We start from the raw sequence: 19,208 nt of genomic DNA on the forward strand, positions 1-19,208 counted from the left end.
CTCACACGTGTCTGGTGATGGGGGACTCTGAGCACTGTAATGTTTGCCTTGTGGCCTTGAGCAGTAGAAAGTGGAGCTAAGAAGGGTGAGAAAGGAAGCTGGGTGCTCAACTAACGTTACTGGCACAGTATCCCTTGTTCTTAAAGAAAAGCCTGTCTTTGTGTATTGGCTGCTGCATTCTATTTCTTTTGTATGATTCACTAGTCTTTTATTTTGTTTAAATGGTCTAGCAGAAGCCAAGTCCTTCTCCTCTGCCACTTTTCTTCCTGCAGGACAAGACTTCCTTGGGCACAAGACAGCTCAAGCCTACCTACCTTCCTTTGTGTAAACGGACAGTATGAGCCTTCATTGCCCTTTCTTTCAGATTCCTACCCAGCATGGCTGCCATCCGACTGAGAGAATTTGTTGATCGCCGCCCAGTGGTCCCACCCAGGTAAGGTCCTCCCAGAGCTGAGGCCAGGCAGGCAGACTCCTGGGGATTTAGGATTTGTCTCCTTGCTGCCTCGTGACTGAGCCATGACTGCCGCCAGAGTGTTCTAGGGAAGCTTCTTTGGGTTTAGGTAAAATTGTAAAAGAAAGAAATCCTACCCATAGTTCCGAATGCAAGCAAACAGGCAATTCCAAGTTCCCCTCAAACAGCATAAAAACATTCGTTTCCCACAGGAAGACGTATGAGGTGGGATCCACCTCGGATGGCATCCCTGTTCTCTGCTTGGGGTGAAGCCAGCCACCCCCACGCTTCTGTGATGTGAGGGCTGATGGCGTAGACGTAAACAGAAGCTTGAACTTTCTCCAGGTTCACGCACACCACAGGAACCACCAGCCCCAGACTGTTTACTGTGCTGAATTCGTCTTGCTAAGAGACGTTAGGTGATCCACTGTGAATCCTAACCCCACTCTCTCTTCGCCCCCTGCTCTGAGTTCGGCAGGGATCTGCGAGTTGTGAGCTTTGGCTGCAATCCTCACACTGTGATTTTGAGGTCAGCCTCTTTTTTTTTTTTTTTATTAATTTTTGACAGGCAGAGTGGACAGTGAGAGAGAGACAGAGAGAAAGGTCTTCCTTTTTGCCATTGGTTCACCCTCCAATGGCCGCCGCGGTAGGCGCGCTGCGGCCGGCGCACCGCACTGATCCGATGGCAGGAGCCAGGTGCTTCTCCTGGTCTCCCATGGGGTGCAGGGCCCAAGCACTTGGGCCATCCTCCACTGCACTCCCTGGCCACAGCAGAGAGCTGGCCTGGAAGAGGGGCAACCGGGACAGGATCAGTGCCCCGACCGGGACTAGAACCCGGTGTGCTGGCGCCGCAAGGCGGAGGATTAGCCTAGTGAGCCGCGGCACCGGCTGAGGTCAGCCTCTTATAGCCCCATTGGCTTTGTGGATTTGAGCAAACCTCACAATTATTTTAGTATTTTAGCTATGACAACAGTGTTTAGTCAACACGAAGTCCTTTTGCTCCCAGCAGTTTCTGAAGGAGAGCAGATGGAAGGATGCTTAAGAAGCCTTAAGAGGCCTCTTCTCAGAGAACCTACAATGCCTCCCCTCCCTGAAATCCACAAGATCAGGGATTGCCTTCCGTATTTCCTGGTTCCCCCCACCCCAGAGCCCTTGGTCTGAGTGCTAGAGACCTGTGTTGGCTGCAGTGGGGTTGGTTTAACTGCTGACCCCACATCTTCTGGGGCAGATGAAAACAAATCTGCCTCAGTTGCTGCTGCCTGGGGCTTGTCTGCTGGCCTGCTGGTGGCCTGCGGCTGGGCTGTGCTCAGTGCTTGTGTTCATCATCAGGGCCCCGTGAGCCGAGCCCCCAGTGCCATAGCCCAGCCCTCCCCCATCAGACTAGTGCCTCCACCCTCCCCCTGCAGGGGTTTCCACAGCACTCACAGGGGGGAAGCTCTTTGCCTCTGGTTGCCAACAGAGGATCTGGCCCATCAGCCCATGCCCTGGATTCTACCCCCAGGTGAGATCTCCCATCTGAAGGGTTGTTTCGGGGTCACTGCCCCCGCGTGCTCCAGATGGCCACTGAACCTCTGTGTATCTACAGCAGCACCCACCCTTGTCCTCCAACGTCATTTTTCCAGCATGAGCTTCATGCAGTGTAACCTGGATCCTGTAAACCCTTCAACCCACGGCATTTAGCAGGAAACCCAGCCACGGGGCCGCAGCCTGCCTACCTGCCTAGCGGGCAGCATCCCTCTCCAGCCTTCCCCAGCCCCAGCCCCTTGGCTTCCCTTTGATCCCTCAGAGGCCCAGCTTCTTTCCGACCTCAGGCCTTTGGAGGTCGTCTTCCTTCTGCCTGGACAGTTCCCTTCGCCCTCCCTCCTGCCCCTGCGGCCTACTTCCTCTGTGCTGTTGCCAACTGGCCAGAGGGCCCCTCCTTGACCACCCTGACTATCCCACTCTGTTATTCCCTATCTCATGCCCTTTTGGGGTTCCTTTACGCCCCTTATCACAACTCCCAGTTACATGATTTGTTTATTTTCTACCTGTTTCACCTGCTGGAATGATAACACTTGACACCAATGCTGACCTTAGTGTGTGCCAAGGATTACTCTAAAGGCACATGAACTCCTTTCATTTTCACAACAACTCTGAGTTCTTGATGAGGAGACTAAGGCATGGTGTGGTTAAGTGACTGCCCACAGATGTGGAAGTTGGATTGCTGGTCTGGCTCCACCGTCTCCAGGGGGGGCCTCCTTGGGGAGGGCCTGCTTGCCTCTTTCCTTAACTCACTATATGGTAACCTCTGCAGCACAAGGCTGGCTGTCTCTGCACAATTACTGAATATATCAAAATGATGACTGAGCAGAAGTTTCTGCTATGTATTTGTGACTTAGTCTCCTGGTGATAGACAATACCTTGGCCTCCTCTTCAGCTGTTCTGCACAAGCATTTATCTAGTTCAGCCTTAAATGCCTAACCCTGGGGGTGATGCCAGGGAAAACAGAATTGGGTACAAAGCAATATAGGCATCTAATAAAAGTAGATATTAAGTGGCTCACAAGTAGTAGAGACCACATAAAATTCCCAAATTAATAATTATATCATATTCAAGTGTTAATGGGTGCCATGCCCAAGCCACACACCATTGGCTGGGTGTTGAGTTGGTTTGTGGAGAAAAATATCACTTCCAGTGGGTTGAACTCGGTGTGATATGGACGATGAAAGATACAGAATCTGTGCCAGATTTAGTTGGAGTTTAAAAACATCCACTGGGGCAGTCTCTGAAAGGCCCAGAGGCAGTGGCAGGGTCTGCTCACCCTGCCTTGAATGATGGCTACACCTAACATGGAGGCGTTTCGACGACCAAGTACAAGTGTCTCATTTATGCCCATGAGGTCATTAGCAGAGATGACAGTCTTAGTCCCGTCTTCTGATGAGGAAACTGAGGCTCCCTCCTTCTTTGAGGAGATAGTGTGGCTCATAGAGCCTGCCGATGAGGACAGCGCTGGCGGTCTCCCAGCCCTGACCTTTAACCCCATCTCCTATACTCATCAGCCTGTGACTTCAGCTCAGTCACTTATTTCTCCCTGGGCCTCATGCTAACGGCAATGGCTCCCACCCCATTGTTGCAGATGAGTTGCCTGAACAGGGTTTTCCTTATCAAAACAATGGGCAGAGAGTATTCTCAGGTGGGGAGAGAGGATTTGTCATCACTGTGCCTAGTGCTCCACATCCAGACCAGAACCGGCAACAAGTGTGTTGTTCACTGAACTGAAAGCATCTTCCCACTAAGATGGCCGTGTCTTTATTTCTTTGCCTATTCTTTCGGTATAACTTGTCTCCTTGCTGTCTGCCCACAAGTGGGACAATCAGAGATCATTCAGAGATAGCACTGGGGCAGGTGTTTGTCCTGGCTCTGAAGGCACTACTTGTGACACTTGCATCCTATATCAGAGTGTCTGGGTTTGATTCCTGACTCCAGCTTCCTGCTAGTGTGACCCTGGGAGGCACACTCAGGCAACTGGGTTCCTGCCACCCACATAGGAGGCTTGCTTTGGGCCCTGGCTCCTGGCTGTTGTGGGCATTTGGGGCATGAACCAGTGGATTAGAAGATCTTTCTTCCTCTCAAATAAATAAATGAAAGTTTTTTTTTTTTTTAAGTGGCACTGAACTCTTGGGAAAAAAACAAAACTTTCTGTACACACATAGATGACTTAGAAAGCCAGCTTTGATTCATGTCTCTGGCATGGACAAGCTGGGTGATGTTTAGCAAGGCCACTTAACTTCTCTTAGCTTCTTTTTTTACTTTTCTAAAACCAGAAATTAATCATCGTTATTTGCAAGGGGACTGAGGGGATAAAATGAGGTCAGTGCCTGGCAAAGCATGAGGCACTGCATGGCCTGCAGGGGAGAGATCTGCACAGTGATCTGCACAGAGATCTGGCTGGGCGCTGGGCCAGGCTCCGCAGAGGAGCACACCCTGACCTGTCCTGTGCTTATAGAACTTTGTCTGAGACTAAGCCCAGGTCCTGCTCTGGTTACAGTCACCCTCCCAGGGGACAGCATGGCTCTTGTGCGGACTGAAAGCATTACCTCACAGAGCCAGGCTGTCGGGGACATGGCAGAAACCACGTGGAGTCTCACGTGCAGAACTGCCTGCTTCCCCCGGGGGACGATGAAAGAGGATCCCTGGAAGCCAGCTCCACGGGATGGACCTGAAGTCTGGGAGGGGGCTCCGCTGCTGAGTCTGGAGCATGGACAGGCACAGGTGCTTTCATAGCTACTCGTTCTCTCCCAAAAAACTGATGTGTCCCAAAGAGCCGCAGGCAAAGTTGGCTGTCCTCTCACTCCCACAAACTTCTTCATTGCTGTGTCCAGCTGGGACTCCTGCCTCCATGCATACAGGGTCCTGTGCACTCCAGTCCTGCCAAAAGCTGCCCAGGGCACTCCTGGGGGACTTCAGGTAAAGAGTGTTCCCTGGCACCCGTGAAGGGCTTCTTCATTCTCAATGTGGCTTGTCCAGGCTGCTTCTGGGGAGCAGGGTTCAGTTAATGCACCTGTCCTCTGTGTGTGTTTGTTGGATGCATGCCACTGAGGAATCTGTGGTCAGAATAGCCAAGAGCAAACAGAGCAGCTTCTGAGAAAACCCAGAGTCCTTTGCAAACGCCAGAGACTCTCACCAAGCTGGATCCTGGCCCCAGGGCGATCTCCTAGGTAGTGCTTTAGCAACTGGATGGGTGCCTAAGAAAGCTGTGGCTCGCACTCCCTTGCATTCAGAAATGCCATCCATGCCCTTTTCTTTTTTTTTCTTTTTTTCTTTTCTTCTCTCTCTCTCTCTCTCTTTTTTTTTTAACCAATTCCTCCCTTTTCTTATGACTTAATCCTCCACTGCTATTTACCACTCAGGGCTCAGTCATATTATCCCAACCACTGGGCAGGCAGACAGCCTGTGGGTTTTCTTCCACATGTCCTGTCTGCACAGACAGAGACACAGCCTGCCCCTGCTCAGCCCTGGCCTTTCTCAGCAGACAGGCCTGCCCACCATGGCCCCGACACGCTCCACTCCGAACCCACCCCTGTCCAGGTCATGGCTTCTGTCATTCCATTCTCCTGGAATCCTCCTTCCCCACCTGGATTTGCCTGCCCGATCCTCCCTGTGTCCCCTTGGTTCCTCAGGAAGGTCACTATTTTCACAGAAGGGCATTTCTGAAATCCAGGCCTGCTTTGTCAGCTTTGTGTGGCAGAACCTAGCAGAGTACAGAGACCTGCCCACCGACTGCATAATGTAAGTTTCCATTCATCATCCAAGAGCTATTTAGTGAGCTACTTTGTGCAAAACCATGTGCTAGTTTCTACTGACTGTCCCCTTTCCTGTCAAGTCTTGTTTTTTTTAACTTCCAAAGGCAGAGAGAGAGAAAGAGAAAGTGAGCTCCTTCATCCACTGGTTCACTCCCCAGATGCTCACAATAACCACAGCTTTGCTGGGGCTGAAGCTGGGAGACAGGAACCCAATCTGGATGTCCCACATGGGTGACAGGAGCTCAGCTGAGTGAGCCATCACGACTGCCTCCCAGGATCTGCATTAGCAGGAAGCCTAGACAGGAACCAGAGCCAGGAGTTGAACCCAGGTATGGGATGCAAGTGTCTTAACCACCAGGCTAAACACTCACCCTTTCTGTGAATTCTTAAGACATCTACTGAGTGCCCAGAACGTGTGGACGATCCCAAAAATCCACTCTCCTTACATTTTTCAAGAGTACACTGTGTCATCTCCACCTAAATTTCCACCACATAGTTCAGACCCTTCTCATGTCCCGCATAAAGCACTAGAGGCACTTCCTAACCTGTCGTACTGCTTCTGGTCGGATGGCCCTCACACCTGCTGCCCACCTTACCATCAGAAATCTTTCCATAACATGTCCTTAACCTTAAAAAACCTTACATTCCTCACCACCTACATCAGTTAATGGTCCTCAGCTTTCAGATACAACATCCCCTCTCCTAATTACAAATGTTTTGTAATATCTCTGCTACTCTTCTGAAATGAAATCTGTAAATAATATAATCCAACTACACAAGAGTTCCTCTTCCAAGCTTACAAGTGGCTCATGCTTTGATATCATAGTGCTGCTTCATTTTATTTATTTATTTTAAAAGATTTACTTTATTTGAAAGGCAGAACTACAGAGAGAAGAAGAGAGAGTTCTTTCATCTGCTGGCTTACTCCCCAAATGGCCGCAACAGCCGGGGCTGGAACAGGCCGAAGCCAGGAGCCAGGAGCCTCCTCAGGGTCTCCTATGTGGGTGCCAGGGGCCCCAGGACCTGGGCCATCCTCTGCTGCTTTCCTAGGTGCATTAACAGGGAGCTGGGTTAAAAGTGGAGCAAGTGGACTCAAACCAGCACCCATATATGGGATGCTGGTGCTGCAGGCTCTGGCTTAACCTTCTATGTCACAGAGCGAACCCCTTGCTGCTTCACTTTCAGCTCCTTTATACTTATTACAAGTTTTAAACATTTCTAAAATTAATTTATTTGAAAGAGACAGGCAGACAGTGAGATCTCCCATCTGCTGGTTCACTCTCCAAATGTCCTCAATGGCCAGGGCCAGGCTAGGCCAAAGCCAGGAGCTGAGAACTCAATCCAGGCCTCCCACATGGTTGGCAAAGACCCGAGTACTTGAGCCATTACCTGCTGCCTCCCAGGGTGCCTATCAGCAGAAAGCTAGAGTCAGGAGCAGAGCTGGAACCGACATGAGATACAAGTCACTCTGACATGAGATACAAGCATCCCAAGTGGCTTCTTACCACTGTGCCAAATAACTGTCCCCTTTTTAGTTTAAAAAAAAATTATTGTGAAATTTTGTCAACATATCAAAGGAAAAAAGTATACCTAGTCTCCACTTCCCATTTCAACAACTATCAACATGTGCCTCACGGGTTTTACATATCATCTTACTTCTTTTTTCCCTAATATTTTGAACCTAATGCCTGCCATGTTAAATATGAATCCTGAAAATAAATTACATTTTTTTACAGATGCTGGAGAGTGTGATGTGTAGAGGGAGGCCTGTAACTCTAGTATGGTGGAAGGTGTTTCATTATCAGTTTGAAAGATACAACCAGGAACTCATTGCCAGGAACTGAGGACAAAAACCAAATGCATTTTTTTTTTTTTTTATCCTAGCACAGTTAGTATTCTGTACAGAAGGAGGTGTAGTCCTTGCTTTTTCTCACCATCTCACTTTCTCCACTAGTTTATTCATTGTCCATCAAGGAAAGGATCTCCAAGGCTATTGTCCTGGGCAACTAGCAAGATACCATTTGGACCATGGTGTGAAGAGGGCCTCCAGGTGAGACACAGCCCTAGATCTGAATTCTTAGGAAGCTCACCAGAGCTACAGTGATGAAGAAGGAAACAAGGATGCACCCTTTAAATGATATCAGTGATTACAACAAGCATCATTTAGTGGGTAGAAAAGTTTTGGAAGAAAATAAACTGCGAAAAATATTTTTTAATGAGTAGTAAGATTATTAGCATTTTGCATTTTATTTTTAGATCTTTACTTCCCAGATTTGTTTCTAATGAGCAAATGTAAATATAGAATTTTATTAAATTATAAAATTTTAGACACACCCTGAGTTTAGAATTTTGACTTGGTCAACTAACTTCACCTTCCAGAGACTCAGTTTCTTTCTGAGTAAAATGATGAATTTGGCCTTATGGTTTTGGCCCTTCTAGGTGTGGTTTTAACAAAAATAAAACAAAAACAAAAATGTAGCCACCTTCCAGAACATAATACCCATTCAACATATGACTTAGCTACTCATAAATATCATTTAATATTTTTCACATCTACAGCAACTTGGTTCACCTGTTTTACAGTTGGCATAACCTTTCATGGTGGTGTAGTATTCCTGTATGACTTTAGCAGTTTCGTATCCTTGTCTACATAAATCCACATTTTTTTTTTACATGAGGATGGTTTCTACTCTTTGTTATCATAAAAACACTTTGATAAGCATTCTTAGACTGCTAATTTCTGGAATTGCTGGGATAAACTACACTTGCATGTTCAAGGTCTTAGTACCCATCGTCAAAGTGTTCTCAAACACATCGTGTGGTGAATGTACACAAGTGCACGGAGATATTTGGTCATTACATTTGCACCTATTAGAGTCATGCTGCAGGAAGCTTGGGACTAATTTCAGCTCCATCAAACACCAAGACCCATGGTGGTATAGTCTGGTCAGAAGAACGCATTGGTTCCTTGGAAAAATCACGCTGGGACAGGGCACCAGGGAGATGTGGGATACAGAAAGTTGCTGCACATGGGCAGATGCAGAGATTTCCATGCCAGCCACCCCTGAGGTCTGTGATTTGGAAGGAGGAGGGGTGGATACTGAAGGGAACAAGAGAGGACCAGATTCCCTGGGCAATCTACTGCTGCTCTGCCAGTGCCAGCTTTTGTTAGCCTCGCGGCCGCTCCCAGGGAGACTTTCAGCTTTCCTTGTAGCGGGCATTCAGGAAGCTGTTTCTGTTTCCATTTAGACCGCTCATAGACTTGGAAATGCCACCCAAGAGAGAAAGTCCGTATCGGCCTCAATTAGACCAACAGACACTCATTCGATATATTTGCTTCCGAAGACATTCACGGCCTGCTGACCCGTGGTATAAAGAAACCACTTACCAAAGAGACTATTCTCTGCCATTTTATAAGCTTGGTAAGTCAGACCAGCTGGCCTGGGCCCCACATCTCCCACATCTCCTGTGGGCTTGCATCTCAGGGCCCATGTTTGGGGTGCGTGGGTTTGGGGGCAGGCACTGAGTGTGGGTGTGGATGCAGGAAGAACTCAGCCGCCAGCCCTGAGGGCCCTCCCTCCCTTCTCTCAGAGCTCCGGCAGGGCGGGGGCATGTGAGATGGCAGGGATGGAGAGGTGCGCAGGTCCTTGCTAGGAGGCAAGCTCAGGTCTGAGCACTCTTCCCTGAGCGCCTGTCCCCGGCCAAATCACTGATGTGCCTGAGCGAGTTCGTTTTTGCTCCTGCGTTTCCTGTTTTAAATGACTTCATGATAGTGACTTGTTATCTAAAGGCATGTGTCAGACACACCTCTCTGGGCTGGGACAAGGCACCTGGTTGAGAGGACTCTGGGGTGTTCGTGTGAAACCTAGTCCAGCAGTACTTGTGTTCCTGTAGTTGTGGGTGCTTGGTGAAACAAACGACTTCCATTTCAGACTCGCTGAGTACAAGCATCCCAGCTCTTGGGGCTCCCTATTCTGAGGCAGGCAGAACCCCCTCCCCAGCTCTCTGAGGAACGTGCTATTATTTATGGCAGGGGAGGCCATGTCACAGAGACAGTTCAGTGACCAGCCCCAAGTTCACCACAGCAAGCAGGTGGAGATGCAAACTTCAGACCCAGGCCATGTCATTCCCAAATGGCGCTTGGCTGTCACAGTTCAGTGTCACCCGCACCACTATCTAGTAGTTTGCTGTAGAGCAGGCCACTTTCTTTTTCCAAAGGAAGGAAGGAAAATGAGCAGAGGAAGAGCAGTGGGTGGGAAGGTTCTACTTTCCTTCTTTCCCTCCCAGAAGAAAGAACTGAGCTGTAGCGAGGCCAAGTGCCAGAGTAGGGCGGGGAGGAGATGGCTGGGACAGATCTCGGCAGAGCTGAGCCAAGGAGGAGCGGGCAGTAGATGAAGCTGAGGTGGGGAGGGGGCAGGCTGACAATAGGGGCTTGGGATAAGAGGTTGCAAGCAGGGTAAAGCTGGGTTCTCAAACCCAAGGGAAGGTTGGACACAGAGAAGGGAGGTAGCTGAGGGACTGAGGGATGAGATGAAGGTCATTTAGGAAAGGAGGAGCTGGGAGGGAGTACAGGGAGCTAGAGGCTGGGGTCCAGGGGCCTCGGGAGGGCTGTGGCCAAGGAAGCTGAGGGATGGGTCGGGGAGAATCCTTTGGGCAGTATTCTCAGCCTCCATGAACCTGTTTGCTTCTCTGTAAAATGGAGACCAAAGTCTATCTTGAGAACAGCTGTTAGGATTTAAAATATCCATCACGTGCCCGGAGCTGTGCTCGGCTGACTACTCATGTACACGTGTACACACTCATTGTTGCAATCCGTTATCAAAGAGGCAGCGTGCTTAGCTCCAGGTCAGCAGAAGAGGAAACTAAGGCTTAGAGAGGATAGAAGTCTATGCGGGCAGATTGCCGGTTAGTGCTAAGTCCAGGTCAGACCCAGCTGTGTCACACTCGAAAGCCCCTGCCCTTAAATTGAACCAGGGGGCTTTCAGGGGGAAGGGAACTCACATGGCAGAGCATCTGGAGCAAGAAAGGACAGAGCTAATCCAAAACACAAGAGACAAAGGAAGGAGAACGCCACAGCACATCACTTCTGCAGGGCTTCGGGTACCTCCGATAGGAATAATGGCTTTTGGCAGAAGAGATGTGGTCAAGTGGGGATCGACAGAAAATTGAAAATACAGTGCTGGATAGTGCAGGCTGGGCAACAGAAGAGGAGGAACAGCTTTGGAGGGTCCCCTACTTAGTGAGGTGTACGCCTGACCACGCTAGAGGTCATTTATACAGAACCACCATTGCTGCATTCATTGAGTCACGGGTTGAATGTATATTAGTCATCTGTTGCTGAGTGACAAATCACCCCAAAACCTGGTAGCTTAAACACTCGGAATTTTTTTGTTTATTTACTGAAACTTGAATAAGCTAATTCTTTTTTTGTGTGTACACATTTAGGGTTTTTTTTTTTTTTTAAGATTTATTTATTTATTTGAAAGTCAGAGTTACATAGAGAAGGAGAGGCAGAGAGAGAGAGAGAGAGAGAGGTCTTCCATCTGCTGGTTCACTCCCCAGTTGGCTGCAATGGCCGGAGCTGTGCTAATCCAAAGCCAGGAGCCAGGAGCTTCCTCTGGGTCTTCTCATACTGGTGCAGGGGCCAAGGACTTGGGCCATCTTCTACTGCTTTCCCAGGCCATAGCAGAGAGCTGGATCGGGGTGGAGCAGCCAGGACTCAAACCAGTGGCCATATGGGATGCCGGTGCTGCAGGAGGCGGCTTTACTTGCAATGCCGCAGCATCGGCTCCACATTTAGTTTTACTGTAACAAAGCAACTTGCACACTTTTGACATTTAAAACTGAGCATCATCTTTTTTTTTTTTTTTCAGTGAAACAAAAAGAAAATTTTAAAATAAACAGGAACAAAATTACAACAGAATGTCAATTCCAAATAATATCCTTCAAGTTCTGCTGATTTTCCCATCGAGTGGCAGGGCTCAAGGCATCATTAGGAGAGAATTTTATTTTTGAAAGTGTCATCTTAAACTACATGGGTGTCCGTTAAACATCACAATTAAACATGCCAAAGGAGAAGCCATGTTGTCAAATGCCCACTTAACCCACCCAAACATCTCAAACCCAGCCCTTGCTGACCTTCCATAACCCCATTTTTAAGTTTTTTTTTTTTTTTTCAACAAGAGGAAGTAGACAGATACATGTTGGTAAATGCTAACTGTCCGTATTCACATAGAGACACAGTGTAATCTCTGAGCCCAATACACAGAGAAAGGAGGGGAAAAGCTGGAATTCTATGCGCTGCTACACAGGCCTGGCACCCTCCAGCTTCCAGCAGAGCCAGGGAGCAGGAGCGTTTCTTTTTCCCGCAGAGCATGGTGGTGTTGAGTCCATACAGTTTTTGTCGAGACAAGAGGGATAAAATGAATTTGGAACAGAAAGGGGTAGAGATTCTTTCCCATTGTATTCTGCTTCAGGTATTTTCCCCATAACAAGTTGAGAACCATGGTGTTGAGAGAAGAGACCTCAAAAACAGGGAGACTGAGCACAAGAGGGAAAAAAATATAAAAATAAGAAGATGGCAGCTTGCTCCCAGGGACTTGAGAGAATTAAAAAAAAAAGTTGGAATCCATCAGTGTTCCTATTAGTCATCTTCTCCTTCATCCACCTCTCCTTATTCCCTGTCATCATCATCTTCCCCTTCTCTCCTTCATCCTCATCCCCTTCTTCATCAGTGTCTTCCAATCCTTCATCATCATCTTCTCCTTCCCCTTCTTCGTCATCCATATCAGGACCCAAGTAGTACTGTAAGGGGTCCGGCCAGATATCGTCCTTGGTGGCCTCTCCTAACTCATCTGCACCTGCGTCAGAATGGCCGGTAAGCCAGGTGAAGAAGCTCTTTGGCTCCTCACGCTGCCTCCTCCTGCTGGCTCCGTCCTGCGTTTGACTTGAACGTTTCGTCAGATCCTTTCCAGATTTCCATTTGATTTCAGGGGACTTTGAAGATGGATCACCACTCTCATTCAGATGAAATTCTATGGAGAGAACTTTATTTTCGAAGTAAAGATTTTCATCCAAATAAAATCTATTCTGCAGTCTGATTTAATATCTTCAAATTCTGTCACTTCAACCCTGGTCAGATAGTGCAGCGCCTCTTCACCCTCCTCCCCGAGCAGTGCCGATACTTGCGGATGGCTGACAAATGTTGTTACCCAGGGTAATTTTGGCAATCAGTTCTGACCCCTTTTGAAAAAATGGTTGGCGAAGTTTATTATATTTCTGTTCTACTTTCAAAATCTCCTCACTGGCTTGTTCATTAAGTCTATTTCATTTTGTACTTCATCAATACGTTTAATTGCTTGTTGTTCTTTTTCTCCCATCGACAAACCCTGAGAGGCCGGTGTGTCTGCGGCCTCGGGCCAGGAGCTGCTCTCGGCTTCTTCGTTTGCGGAAGGAGCGAAGACCATTTGGGGCCATGCTCCCAGGAAACTCCGAGCCCCAGCGCCAGGCAGGAGGGAGCTCTGAGAACTGCTAATTCATTTTTTAAAAACATTTATTTTACTTGGCCGGTGCTGTGGCTTAACAGGCTAATCCTCCGCCTTGCGGCGCCGGCACACCGGGTTCTAGTGCCGGTTGGGGCGCTGGATTCTATCCCGGTTGCCCCTCTTCCAGGCCAGCTCTCTGCTATGGCCCGGGAAGGCAGTGGAGGATGGCCCAAGTGCTTGGGCCCTGCACCCGCAAGGGAGACCAGGATAAGCACCTGGCTCCTGGCTTTGGATCAGCGAGATGCGCCGGCCGCAGCGGCCATTGGAGGGTGAACCAACGGCAAAAGGAAGACCTTCCTCTCTGTCTCTCTCTCTCTCACTATCCACTCTGCCTGTGAAAAATAAATATAAATCTTTAAAAAAAAATTTATTTTACTTAATTGAAAGGCTGGGTTACAGAGAGGGAGAGAGAGAGACAGACAGATAGACAGATCTTCCATCTGCTGGTTCACTCCCCAAGTGGTCACAACAGTTAGGGCTGAGCCAGGCCTAAGCCAAGAGTCTGGAACTCCTTCAGGATCCATGACGGGAATGGCAGGGGTCCAACTACTTGGGCCAGCTTCTGCTGCTTTTCCTGGACCATTAACAGGGATCTGGATTGGAGGTGAAGCAGACAGGACTTGAACCTAGCACTCATATGGGATGCCAGTGTCACAAGTGGAGGCTTAACCCGCTGTGCCACAATGCCGGCCCCAAGATGATATGTTCTCTCTCTCACAGTTTCTGTGGGTTAGGAACTCAAGAGCTGCTCAGCTGGGCAACTCGGGCCCAGGGTCTCTCAGAGGTTTCAGTCAAATGTCAGCGAGGGCTGCAGCTTCACCTGAAGGCTTGGCAGGGGCTGGAGAGTCCACCTCCCTGGCAGCTCACGTGGTTTATTAAGCTGAAGCTGGGGACCCCAGTGCCTCTCTATGGGGCTGCTGGAACATCCTCAGAACCCAGCAGTTAAATTCCCTTACAATGAACAAAGTTTTTTCAAGAGTCACACATTATCACTCCTGCTGTATCCTACCATACATGGCCAGCCCTAGGGCAGTGGAGGAGAGAAGTACACAGGCCATGTACACCAGAGACAGGAACCACTGGGGTCCGCCTTGAAAGCTGGCACCCACAGTATGCTTCAGTCATTTACTGAGCACCATGCTGGCCGAAACACTGGCCACTGACTAGGAACACAGTGATCGGGTAGATAAGACACCCACTTCTGCAGAGCTGACGTTCTGGTGAAGACACAGAGCATAACCAACAATGCTGTTAAAACATTACAAATGATGCTAGTGCTACAAGGAGATAAGCACAGTGGAGGAAGGTACTTCAAACAGAGCAGTCAGGGAAAACATCTTTATAATGTTAGCGGAGTCCTGAAGAATGAGACTGGGTGATACAAACAGCATTTCAGGTAAAAGGAGCAGTAAATGCAAAAGTCTGAAAGCTGGAGAGGACTTGACTTATTTAGGGAACAGAAGGGAAGCCGGGGGCGGGCGCTCTAGCACAGCAGGTTAAGCTGCTGCCTGCAATGCTGGGCATCCCGTATGGGTACTGGTTTGAGTCCTGGCTGTTCCACTTTTGATCCAGCTCCCTGCTAATGTGCCTGGGAAAGCAGCAGCAGATGGCCCAAGTATCACCTATACTATAAAGCTCCTGACTCCTGACTTTGGCCTGATCCAACCCCAGTGGTTGTGGACATTTGGGCAGTGAACAAGGGGATGGAAGATTCCCTCTGTCACTCTGCCTTTTAAATTAATTAAAAAGAAAGGGAGCCAGTATTGCTTGGTGGGTGGTGAGTGAGGGTGAGAGTGTTATGGTGATTGGATCCTATTCAAAGAGCAAGGACTCAGTGATAGAATAGGCACATTTTCACTCATTCATATTTACTCCTTCAGTAAATAGTCTGAGAGCCCATTTAAATGCTTGTTGGTGTGCTAGGTTTTGGCGATATCAAATGAAGGAAAAAAATAGACACAAAATTTCTATAGTCAAGGAGCTTCATAGAAATAATCACCCATGGGACTCCAAATCCCATTAAGTTGGCATATACCAATGCCATCTTACAAGTTGAAGTGATCAATTTAAGTTCATAATTGATCATAAAGATAGGATTAAGTGTCAAAGGGATCACATAAATAAGACCAGTGTTTGCCCTAAACAGCACTCTGGCCTCATAATCAGCCCTTAAGGCATTCAGATCCGGCTAAAAAGCCCATGAGAGTTTCTCAGGCATGGAAAGCTAAGACACTGTGGCAAAAAATGACCTAAGTGAAAGATCTCTGTGAGTGAGATCCCAGCGGAAAGAATGGGCCATCAAAGACGGATGTACCTTTCTCTGAAGGGAGGAGAGAATTTCCACTGTGATTATGGCCTTGTCTAAATAAAGTCGGAGTTTGTGAACTCAGGAGGCTTCCATAGCCTTGGCAGCTCATGACAAGAGCCTCGGGTGATTACTGACGTCATAAACAAGAGTGTCAATTGTTAAATCAACAACAGGAGTCACTGTGCAGTTAATCCCCATGTAGGATCTCTGTCCTTAATATGTTGTACTATGTGAATTAACAATAAAACTAGTATTCAGACAGTACTTTATACTTTGTGTGTCTGTGTGGGTGCAATCTGTTGAAATCTTTACTTAGTATATACTAAGTTGATCTTTTGTATATAAAGATAATTAAAAGTGAATCTTGATGTGAATGGGATGGGAGAGGGAGTAGGAGATGGGATGGTTTGCGGGGGAAGGGTGGTTATGGGGGGGAAAACCACTATAATCCAAAAGTTGTACTTTTAAAATTAAATAAAAATTTTCTTAAAAAAAAAAAAAAGGAAATAGTCACAAAATTCCACCTGTCACAAGTGCTCTGAAGCCTATTTGTGGAATCCCATGTTCAGGGTAGATGGTATATCTAAATTAGCAAAGATCTGGATTTCACATTCAACTCTCTGAGGTTTCTGACTTGGGAATTTAATATAGACCCTGAGAAGCCCTGGTTGTTGCTCAAGAAACTGTTCTCCAGTGAAAATTCTTTCCCAGCACATACAAGCTCACTTATCTATCTAGGAAGCATTTATTGAACACCGACTATGTGTAGGACACCAAAGAGGATCTGCAGAAGACTGACTTCAGAGAACTTAGAACCTGACAGGATGAGACAGCCCCTCAGAACTCCTGCCTACCTCATGTGGTATCAAGTACTTCAAATAAATATGAGGAATCTTCAGAAAGTTCATGGAAAATGCATGCTATGAAAAAAACCATACATGATTATCAAAGGAATTTTTTTTTTGCATGAAATTAAACTTATCTTTCTTTCCAGACTCTTTTTAAAGTAGCTTTGTAGCCTTGAGCAGCAGGGCGACCCCTTAGGCTTTCTGAGCCTCAACTTTCAGATCTGCAAAATGGATAAAAAAGAATATCTAATAGAATAGAGATATTCATGTTAAGGATTTACGCGTTTTGCCTACACATAACATCAATAAGCCTTCAAAAAGTGTTACTTATGATTACTATTGCTCAAGAATAAATCCACACCGTTGTAAATATTTCTAAAAAGCTAGTACATGGAATTGCATCTTATACTGAGATTAGGTTCTAAAACCAATGGATAAGGTAAAAAAAATCACAACCCAAGTTATCTTGACAATCTCTTAAGAGTGAGTGACATTAAATGCTATCAAACCATTAAAGTATTTGGAATTCATGAAGTTCTCAGTTTTGTTACAATGTTATCAGTGAAATACTCTGGTCTTTGGCTCACTGAACAATGACTGTATTGATTTCAAGCCCTCCTTGAACTCTTACCCTTTAGATAGGCAGAACTGTTACTGATTGTAGACAAGAGGCTGTATGATATGAGGGAACTCCAAAGGGTATGAATTTTGGGATAGTAACAAGTTCAGTTTGATACGAAGATGATACAAACTAGCCTCTTACTGATGTAGGATTAAAATGGTTTGGGCCATGGGTTCTTAAATACCACAGATTTTTTATTACTTTGCACAATTAGTAAGCTTAAAATAAATGACAATTTGTTTTAAATTCCAGATTGGGACCAGAAACTGGCCACTATTTCACTGAATCCTCGACCACTTGATTCGCTGCCAGCACTCTGCAACTGTGAGGAAAGAAGTAGCTTTGAAAGAAGTGCTTTTAAGCCAAGATAACCATGGAGTTCAAACAAGCTCACGTTTGGTCCCTTTGAGAAATGATGGAAGAATAATTAACAGCACAAAGTTTTCGTAGTGTCTGGGCATCCTTCCTTAAGAGCTTCTGGACTTCATTCAAGGGGTTCTGGTTCTACAAACTGGCTGATAGTTGGGACTGATGGAGGGGGTCATGGCTGTCTGTTTTTATGATTTGAGTTGGGCTTTCAATTCCCTTGAGCTAGAACCAGACCTTTTCTGCTCATACAGGTCAAGTAAGAATCTGGTGGACCTCCTCTCTACTTCACTTCTAGAATCACCATGGTTAGCCAGCAATGCCCTTAGTCTTCATAAACCAAGACTATTTTGATTGCTACTTTAACTCTGTCACCAAGCAGGCTCACCTTGCCTTTGCATGTGCAGTGCCACCATTTGGCCCTGGCGACACCAGGTATCCAATCACTCCCAGTGCATTTAGGTTTTCTAGTTGAGCAGCAGTGGTTCCCACTCTAAGTTCTGGTCTACAGAGAAGAGCTCTTCAAAGATGCTGGGATGTCTCTCACAAATATTTATTTTCCAAAGGATTAATGAAAGGGATGTCTTCTGGACCCTCCCTTTGTGTTGGAGTAGGTCTCAAATGACAAATCCAGTCCAGCATCCAGTCTCACTAAGTCTTTGAACCTCTCCCTTTACATTAATCCAAGGCAGGTTGGGTTTTTCTAATTCATTCACAGTGGGCAACATTTTGATCCATTTCAGTTAACCAAACAGAGCCTGTTCTAATACCCTTAGCTGCAACATTAAATGCAGAAACTCTGCTTTCTAGAAGAGCCCTTATCCACAACTTACCCTCACCATTACCTCACATTCTTGATATCCATTCCCACACATGTTCTCATGCTCTCCAGATTTCTGCTTATATAAATAAGAAAACTCCAGCAGCTCTTATGGAGCGCAGCACACCTCTTCCTAGGTCACACCACATCACATCATGATGTGATTGAGCCCAGTCTCAATTCTAGAAGCAAAGAAGGGTGGCCACGGTGAGTCCCAAGACCAGTCAGCAGGTCTTGCACAGTAACTGTCTCAGGGAAACTGTTACCATTTTCTCAGGTGATGCAGGGTTAATGCCCTCAGATGGAGATGGAAAAACTGCTGCTACTATGGGTGTGGGGGCCGCTACCAACAGAGGTGGAGATGTCAACACCACTGGGTGATGGGAAGGCCTTGGGCAAAACAACGTTCATTAAAATTAAGGGGCTCATGTCCTCAGCTTCACCAGGGTTTTTCTATGCATTCCCATTCCAAATTTACAGAATTCCACTTTTTCCTAAGCAATGCCCTTACTTTAACAGTAGATGCCTTGTGACACTGGGAATCCTGCATGCATTGCATTCCAGCCAATCACACGGTGAGGTTCTAAATTTGATTTTCAGCAATATTAAGAACAACCAACCAACATTATATCCCTTACTTTTGTAAAATTATTTAAAAGTATCATAGACAGTCACTGGGCTCCAGGCTTAAAAGTAGTTGCTTAGGAATACCCAATGCAGACATTTTGAATGTTGCTATAATAAACAGTTCATACCATGGATTATCAGTGCTCTCTTTGCTACTGAAATAGAATCACTAGCATCCTCAAATCTAATCAGACTGCAAGAGTAAATTCCAGAACCCCAGAATCAACTCAAAACACTTATCCTTAAAATTTTCTTCTTCTAGTATTACTCTTGGTTCCTGATTCTGTATTGGTTAAGGTTCTCCAGAGAAATGAAACCAACAGGATGGATGGATATATGC

At 46.8% G+C, this 19,208-nt stretch overlaps 1 protein-coding gene and 1 pseudogene across 2 annotated transcripts; one reads left to right on the forward strand and one right to left on the reverse strand.

The window, feature by feature from the left end:
• Positions 1-377: 377 nt before the first annotated feature.
• Positions 378-18,746, forward strand: SPMIP3 (sperm microtubule inner protein 3). 2 transcript variants are annotated; one of them, XM_062211391.1, is made up of 4 exons: positions 378-433; positions 7,688-7,783; positions 8,983-9,155; positions 17,308-18,746. In XM_062211391.1, exons 1-4 carry the CDS (start codon positions 378-380, stop codon positions 17,424-17,426), a joined length of 444 nt encoding a protein of 147 aa, XP_062067375.1. In that variant the 3' UTR covers positions 17,427-18,746. The 2 variants fall into 2 exon arrangements, with proteins under 2 accessions (XP_062067375.1, XP_062067376.1); XM_062211392.1 differs by having other exon boundaries at positions 9,079-9,155.
• Positions 12,377-13,285, reverse strand: LOC133773831 (protein SET-like; annotated as a pseudogene).
• Positions 18,747-19,208: the final 462 nt, after the last annotated feature.

The sequence above is a fragment of the Lepus europaeus genome, chromosome 14, assembly GCF_033115175.1.
Source record: "Lepus europaeus isolate LE1 chromosome 14, mLepTim1.pri, whole genome shotgun sequence".
In the NCBI taxonomy this organism is placed as follows: Eukaryota; Metazoa; Chordata; class Mammalia; order Lagomorpha; family Leporidae; genus Lepus; species Lepus europaeus.

What these genes read in the sequence shown, in the direction of transcription:
- SPMIP3 (XM_062211391.1), top strand. Translation starts at nt 378, where the DNA reads ATGGCTGCCATCCGACTGAGAGAATTTGTTGATCGCCGCCCAGTGGTC. An exon ending in CGCCCAGTGGTCCCACCCAG is followed by an intron (nt 434 to 7,687) that starts GTAAGGTCCTCC and finishes TTTCTCCACTAG; the next exon opens with TTTATTCATTGTCCATCAAG. An exon ending in GGTGTGAAGAGGGCCTCCAG is followed by an intron (nt 7,784 to 8,982) that starts GTGAGACACAGC and finishes GTTTCCATTTAG; the next exon opens with ACCGCTCATAGACTTGGAAA.